Genomic DNA, 8197 nt, shown 5'->3' with positions numbered 1-8197 from the left:
AAACAGTTAGAGAGTTAGTTATTTTTAATTTACTTTGTCGATAATGCAATAATATATAGGGTGTTCCAATTAAAACAACGAAGTTGACAGCTACTTCCGGTATAACCGGAAGTGCTACGTTGATGGCATTATTTTCATAGAAGAAAACATATCTGAAAATCCCCGTAAACAAAATTTCAGTCATATTGTCTTTGGTTCCTCCTAATAGACCACTTACTGTGAAGAACCCTGTATAAACTACTGTACCCTAAATAATTTGTTATATGTTGCAACTGAATTTTTTAATATTGTAGTAGGTAATTGGAACATTTGTTCCTTTGGGCAATAAATGCATTATTATTATAAGGTACTTGGTTAGACAAAATGGGATTTCAATTTGTATTCTTAATAAGAGGTGTAGGTAAAAATTCCTTTATTTTTCCAACACAATTTCATATGATATTTATAATTATTAAAGCCATTTATAAAATATGTAGAAATATATTTTCACTAAAAATGTTTCATTTGTTAAACAATTCTAATATCTAAGTTTAAATACCATAACAAATTATATTCAATAAAAATAACTATCTTATAATTGTGATGGGTCCAATTAATAATAAACCAACAATTTATTTATCACAATTACATTGTAACGGAATTCTAAGAGCGAATTGGGGTTAACAAACTATGATAGTGGTTTATTTGAAACTAAACTAAAGAAGATAACAATAATTACAAATACGTAGTTACTCTGTTTCAGAAGCTATAGTTTTCATGACATATTTCACGGTAAATGCAAATGCTGCAAAACCGATGATCACACATAAATTTGTAATACACGATTGGATATTGCTGGGCTGTGCAGCTGCTTGAATGGATTTTTGGTTTTCTAATGTTATATTCTGAGTTGCACTTCTTTTTGTAATTTCAGCCTGCAAAAGTAAAAATATTGAAATGTAAAATGTTTCTACTACCTATACATTTTTAACTTAAACACAGTAGACAAGGTGGTTCAATTTTTATCATTTAAAGAATTTGTAGACTATCAAATAATAATGATTAGTTCATTCACAGAGTGATTCTTAAATGTATACATATAATTTAAGCAGTTTACAGTGCACAACATATAATCCATATATAATTTTTTTTGTCAAAAAGTCAAATCTTAAATAAATACGATTTTACTTTTCCTGGTGCCACCCTTATAACTTTTAGCGCGAAATAATTACTTATATACTTAGATTATTCTGACATAAATAAATTCAGTCAGAGCCATTTGCAGAATTGAACTTGGTCTTCCTGTTGTAGTGCTTGGACACATTGCATATGAAAGGGATAAAACTAATTTTCATACAATGTACTCACAGTTTAGATTGGCTTTTGTTTTTCTGATGTGTGATTTTCCAAATACTTATAGTAGAGTCTTCCTTGACAAGATTTAAAATTTGCTATTTATTCACATTTATTCTTGGTCTTCTTGTATGCCCTCTACGATATTCATGTAAATCACCAGTTTCCGTAACACGATGAACAAGATTAATAAAACTTCTGAAGTTGGCATGGACTTGTCAGAGAAAGGGTTCTTCATACAAGCAACAAGAAACAGCTGCATTTTGATGACAGCATCTCTACTAGTTCATTATTCTTATAAACATGGTCCATTTGCTTTTACAAACATTAACATACAAAAAACGACAGAAAAAAACACACTTAGAACAGAAACCTTTCAAGGCCGAATTATTGTAATTAATATTAAATTTAATTTTTTCTTTTCTTGCTTAGGTATTTTTGGAAATTTCCAAGAAAGTTATATAACAAAGTAGTCTATTTTAATGAGTAGAATAGATGGTTAACATTATGTAAACTCAAAAATCACTCCGTAAAGAGGTGTATTTGGACTTTATATAAAAAAAATCGCTACTACAATTTCTTGAACTTTAGTCGTTCAAAAATCTTGTGGTAGGCCTAGATTAGTAAAAATAAAGTATAGCATTTTGAATGGATCACTCTGTATATTCAGGGTGACTCCCCAAACCTACAGCACTGGTAACTGAAATGTACAATTACTATCATGGTTTTGTAAATACTCATTGTAGGTATAACCATATCAAATTTTGTGAAAGCTGAATATTTATCACTTTTTTTATTATAAAATGACCAGATATTTTAGTTATTCTTGTACTTTGCCAGTGGCACATAAATTTTATTTATTTTTTTTAATTAAAGCATTTGCCACCCTCTTTCATTATGAAGCTGGTAAACAAATAAAAAACATTTAAAAACTTATCGTTTACAGACAAAAATATTCTACAAAATTTTAACGACAACATTGTGGCATTTGGAAAACATTCAAGAAAAATATTTTCTTAAGATCAACACCATATACTGTAAAATGAAACACAAGTTACATTACTACTTTTTGATAATCTACCTGTTTTTAAAAATCAAACCACCCTGTATTTAAAATTTTTAATTTAATTAGCATACTAACCTGAATCATTGACACCGTATCAGGGAACAAATCACAGAATTGTTTATCTTTTAAGTTAAATTCAAGGGACTGGTAAGCAAATTGCCTTTTATCATAGTCTGATGTCTCTATACTTCCTAAAGTAGGACTCTTTTCAAGCTAAAAACATAATTTTTAATAATATTAAATCACTGCAGAATAACTCTTATCATAAAAATGTTATATATTAAATCTGAAAAAAACAAAATTCTTCGACTATATACATTATTTACTGAATATTATCGAATATAAAATGTTTTGAAATTGAATGATTAGAGGTGCTAATATGCATTCCAGTATGATTATAGTGCTAATGCTGATATAAGCATTATAAAAGTTTTTTATGGAGTACTTAAATTGAGGGACCAATTTCGGACGAATGTAGGACTAGTCCACGGGCCCACGTACAAAAAAATAAATGATTACTAGTCCAAGCATTATAGAGAAATGCTTGCAGAAATTATTACCTGGACAAAAAAAATATGACCGTATAGAAAATTAAATTTTAAATTGAGTTTCTTGTTCTTTAAACTCGATCCAATATGGCGAACATGGTTAAAAAAAATCGCAAAGTTGAAAAAAACGGTTCTTCTAAAATAACTAAAAAAATATAGCACGGATTGAAAAATTTTTAATGAGAAAGTTGTAGGTTTTAAAAAGATCTATCGACTGATTTTTTGAAAGTATCGATTGCTTTGTTACTTTTCGAGATATATCGAAAAAACCGTTAAAAATCTTCTCTTTTCTCTTCTTCTATAACTCGTTTACATTTACGTTCCCATATTTGCTATTTACTGCAAGCATAGCCCGCGGCAAGCCAAAAAAGTACATTTTTGAAAAATTTAAAAATATTAATTATTTTTCGATATATCGATTTTTTGAAAAAAAGGCGCTCTCGAAAATTGGATAGATCTTCTCAGCGGATAGCTCTACAGTAACGATTTTCGGTTTATTTTCTTCGTAAAGAGTTATATTATCATGCTGTTAAAAAATGTTGACGATTTTATTAATTTTAAGGATCAAAAAATGACTGAAAAAGTTGCACTTTTTTGGGTGTTTTTTTCAAATTACTATTTCAATTTTTATTTTATGAAAATGACTTTTAAAAAAAGAAAACTAAACATTTACGGGTCTATTTTGCTTCTAAGGCGAAAATGCTATAATATTCGTGTTTAGCTACCCCAGATTAAGTACAAAAAAATAATAAAAATTGAAATAGTTATTTAAAAAAAACACCCAAAAAAAGTGCAACATTTTCAGTAAATTTTTGATCCTTAAAATTAATAAAAATGTCAACATTTTTTAACAGCATGATAATATAACTCTTTATGAAGAAAATAAACCGAAAATCGTTACTGTAGGGCTATCTGCTTAGAAGATCTAGTCAATTTTCGGGAGCGCCTTTTTTTCAAAAAATCGATATATCTCGAAAAATAATTAATATATTTAAAATTTTCAAAAATGTACTTTTTTGGTTTGCAGCGGGCTATGCTTGCAGTAAATAGTAAATATGGGAACGTAAATGTAAACGAGTTATAGAAGAAGAGAAAAGAGCAGATTTTTAACGGTTTTTTCGATATATCTCGAAAAGTAACAAAGCAATCGATACTTTCAAATAATCAGTCGATAGATCTTTTTAAAACCTACAACTTTCTCATTTAAAATTTTTTAATCCGTGCTATATTTTTTTAGTTATTTTAGAAAAACCGTTTTTTTCAACATTGCGATTTTTTTAACCATGTTCGCCATATTGGATCGAGTTTAAAGAACAAGAAATTCAATTTAAAATTTAATTTTCTATATGGTCATATTTTTTTTGTCCAGGTAATAATTTCTGCAAATTTAACATTAATCCATGACAGAATGCTTGGACTATACCAGCAAGCTGTAACTTTGCGTGCAGCTTAAGTTTGACGAGTCTCCCAAGATTTGACTATGAGGAAAATTCAACAGTGGTAAGTTTTCCCGTGATTTTCAGGAAAACATGTCAATCTAGCATAAACATGGAATGTTATGACCAGCACTTTTTTTTTAAGATCAAATGAAATATATATATTTTTTTAAACCCCCCAAAAAATTTGTCCGAAAAAATTTTGGCATTTTGAGTTTGTCCCCCACCCCAAATATGTCGATTTGGTGACATTGTGGTTGGTGACAACCAGCAAGCTGATATTTCTGGGAGGGTTTAGTAATAAGATTTGAAATGAAAGTATCTTATTGTCTGACAAAATTCTTGAGAAGTTTTTGCAGTCCGATGCCCCGTAGATGTCGATTTAACGACAACATGGTTGGTTATAACCAGCTGTCGGACAAAAGCGGCATTATTTAAAAAATGTAATATTAATCTGAGAATTTAATTGTCTGACAAAGTTATCGTTTTTTTTTGCTTGCCCAACAAAATTAAACGATAAAATTTTGCGGTTTCAATACTTACACATGATATAGACGAAAAAATTTATATTTAATAAAAAAAAATATATGAACAAAAAACATTTTGTTTCAACTTCTCAAATTTCAAAATAAATATGACTAATTTAAATTCATTTTTTTATACAATTACAAAAAAATTGTATACAGGGTGTCCCTTTCATGTTTCAAAAAAACTTGTGTGCAAGTTCCTCATGGGAAAATAATAAGGGTAGTTCATGTAAAAATTTTTTCTTAGATGCCCTGTTTTTCAGATATAGTGTGTTGAAGTTGTTACTTTCCAAATGATTATCCTTAATTATCTTTAAATCGGCTAAAGATAAAAATGTCAAAATTTGTACACGAGTAAACATCAACTGTGCGTTAAGAATAATGTGCAAACTGTTTCTTTCTGAAAAGCAGTGTCGCTGATGCAGGTAATTGGAGGGGTACAACCGAAAAAAAAAATGTTAAAATTTTTTACATTTCTAAATGGTTCTGTAAACTCTAAAGCATACTACAAAAAATAGGTATACTTGTCGAAATTCGGTAGCATGTACCGTTTTCGAGGAAAATGAACTCACATAAAGCGGCACAAGTACATTAACAAAATATTAAATTGAAAGAGGACTTTACCATTGAATGAGCTGAAGACATTTAGCTACCTACCAACAGTATTTGCATTTAAGACTATAATTTTAATTTCTTACGCATCACATGAAACAGTTAAATTGTAAAACACTTTACTAGCTAAAAAAAAATTAAAATTTATTTTAAGTTTCAGCTTGTAAACTAACATTTATAAAAGTAAATTAAAATAAACGAATTATGGTAATTAATTGTAAGTATATTAATAACTAATTTTAGGTTTTGTAAACTACAACAAAAACCGCTACTAAAATAAGCAATTGTTGAAAGAACTGATTTGTTGATGGACATGGAATGCTTAAAAAAGTGATAAGAACAGAAAAATATTAGGAAACAGACTCGGAGACATACAGAACAAAACAGCTGCATAATTAAATAAATGAGCAAAACTCGAAATACTACAGTAGATGCTGAAATTGTCCCCCACTTGCTTCTATGCAACTTCATTTTTCTCGAAAATGGTACATGCTACCGAATTTCGACAAGTATATATATTTTTTTGTAGTATGCTTTAGAGTTTACAGAACTGTTTAGAAATGTAACAAGTTTTTACTTTTAATATATTTTTTTTCGGTTGTAATCCTCCAATTACCTGCATCAGCGACACTACTTTTCAGAAAGGAACCATTTGCACATTATTCTTAACGCACAGTTGATGTTTACTCGTGTACAAATTTTGACATTTTTATCTTTAGCCCATTGAAAGATAATTAAGGATAATCATTTGGAAAGTAACAACTTGAACTTCAACACACTGTATCTCGAAAACGCGTGTCTAAGAAAAAATTTTTACATGAACTACTGGTTTAATTGGTTTTTCAAGAACAAAACTATGTGTAAACTGTTTGTCAAAACAAGATTGCAAATTTTAATTAAAAAAACAAGCAAAAATTTATGCATTCATTTTGCAGTTACCATTTTTTATAAAATAGTTACAATAGTTTATAAAATAAAATGTACATATAAGTTTTTTGAACAAAGAAATCATTTTGATGGAGATTAATTAAATTAATTTTTATAGACATAATTATATATGGATTTCTGTTGCTCCTGTTAACATGATAATTTTCTTATTTATTCTTTTTTATTTTTTCACTAAAAAATTAATTATTTTATAGTGGAATGAACATTAGGTACCACAAAAATAGTGATCTTTCCCATTTTTAAGGCAAATTTTCCAATCTTTTTGGCGGACAAGTATATTATTGTGTTATACATTTCAATTATTAGAGAAAAAAATTCAAACCAGATTGCTGGATATCACCAACCATGTTGTCGTTAAATCGACATCTTCGGAGCGTCGGAGTGCAAAAACTTCTCAAGAATTTTGTCGGACAATAAGATACTTTCATTTCAAATCTTATTACCAAACCCTCCCAGAAAAATGCTTACTGGTTGTCACCAACCATAATGTCACCACATCGACATATTTGGAGTGGGGGACAAACTTAAAATACTAAAATTTTTGTCGGACACATTTTTTGGGGGGTTTAAAAAAATATATATTTCATTTAATCTTAAAAAAAAGTGCTGGTTATAACATTCCATGTCTATGCCAGATTGACATGTTTTCCTGAAAATCACGGGAAAACTTACCACTGCTGAATTTTCCTGTCAAATCTTGGGAGACTCGTCAAACTTATGCTGCACACAAAGTTACAGCTTGCTGGTAATCATTTTTCTTTTTGTGCGTGGGCCCGTGGACTAGAAATATTCACATACCATAAAACTCAAAAGTCCAGTGAGAATAGTGGAAACACTCCAAGCAGGATTCCATGTATCTGGATGAAAATCTGATATACTTAAGCACAGTTTTTTATTGGTTTTAAAGCGTCCATTAGGAGTTAACATATATATTGATGGTGGTTTAAATGGAAACTCTCTTGGAAATACTAATTTTCCATGGTAGAAGCCACCTTCATAAGGGCTGTTTTCAGGACCACATACAACATAGTGCCTAAAATGATCATAATGAACGTAGGTAATGCAATAACTTAATTTATATCTCAACAGAAAACAAATTTTATCTAGTGTGAAAATAAACAAATATAAAATTTATATTTACCATTCCAATATATTTGTAGGAAGAGGTTCTGCTGTTATATATGGAACTGGGTCTCGCTTTAAACGTAAATAGTCTTGTTTTAGCCTAGATGTAGCACTATTATGTTTACGGGACATTTTAAAATTTTAAATTACTTTTGTGATGCGTTCAATTTTTACTATATCTATGTATTGGTGCTGGAATTAAAAATCTATTAACATAATCATAAAAGACATAAATATTTAGTTGTTAGGTTATCTCTCACAGAGATATTACAGTTTTAATACTGCTTTGGCTCTCTTTTTAGATTCCACCACAAGTTAACGAAACTGTTTTTTTCACACATTAAACAATGAAAAATATGGAAAAATGGCAAAAATTAATTGACAATTACGTTCAGGAGTTCTTTAACTTGTGACCACAAAACATATAAAATACTTACGACAGTTGTGAGTTGTGACAGCTGACAACTGACAGTGTATTATATGTTTTGTGCGTGGAGTCTAGTCTCTCTGGTTTTGTGCATAGATTAAATCTAATGATCTATGGATCTATGGACAGGTGCGCCATTATTCCATGGCTAGAAATTGGCCTCAATGATTTGGGAT

At 29.3% G+C, this 8197-nt stretch overlaps 1 protein-coding gene across 2 annotated transcripts; it reads right to left on the bottom strand.

Moving 5' to 3' along the window:
• Positions 1-449: 449 nt before the first annotated feature.
• LOC108912135 (ubiquitin-conjugating enzyme E2 J2) lies at positions 450-8055 on the bottom strand. Of its 2 annotated transcripts, XM_018717303.1 has the most exons (5): positions 8032-8055; positions 7611-7786; positions 7268-7502; positions 2474-2611; positions 450-914 (listed from the first exon to the last, which is right to left on the bottom strand). In XM_018717303.1, the coding sequence occupies exons 2-5, from the start codon at positions 7724-7726 to the stop codon at positions 729-731; spliced, it is 675 nt and encodes a 224-aa protein (XP_018572819.1). In that variant the 5' UTR covers positions 7727-7786; positions 8032-8055; the 3' UTR covers positions 450-728. The 2 variants fall into 2 exon arrangements, with proteins under 2 accessions (XP_018572819.1, XP_018572818.1); XM_018717302.1 differs by lacking the exon at positions 8032-8055 and having other exon boundaries at positions 7611-8019.
• Between the last annotated feature and the right edge of the window lie 142 nt (positions 8056-8197).

This window comes from Anoplophora glabripennis, unplaced genomic scaffold (assembly GCF_000390285.2).
Source record: "Anoplophora glabripennis isolate ALB-LARVAE unplaced genomic scaffold, Agla_2.0 scaffold595, whole genome shotgun sequence".
In the NCBI taxonomy this organism is placed as follows: Eukaryota; Metazoa; Arthropoda; class Insecta; order Coleoptera; family Cerambycidae; genus Anoplophora; species Anoplophora glabripennis.
Note: the sequence above shows the minus strand (reverse complement) of the source record. Positions and strands in the feature narration are given on the sequence as shown.

What these genes read in the sequence shown, in the direction of transcription:
- LOC108912135 (XM_018717303.1), bottom strand. Translation starts at nt 7,726, where the DNA reads ATGTCCCGTAAACATAATAGTGCTACATCTAGGCTAAAACAAGACTAT. An exon ending in CCTACAAATATATTGGAATG is followed by an intron (nt 7,503 to 7,610) that starts GTAAATATAAAT and finishes TGATCATTTTAG; the next exon opens with GCACTATGTTGTATGTGGTC. An exon ending in ATACGGTGTCAATGATTCAG is followed by an intron (nt 915 to 2,473) that starts GTTAGTATGCTA and finishes TTACTTTTGCAG; the next exon opens with GCTGAAATTACAAAAAGAAG.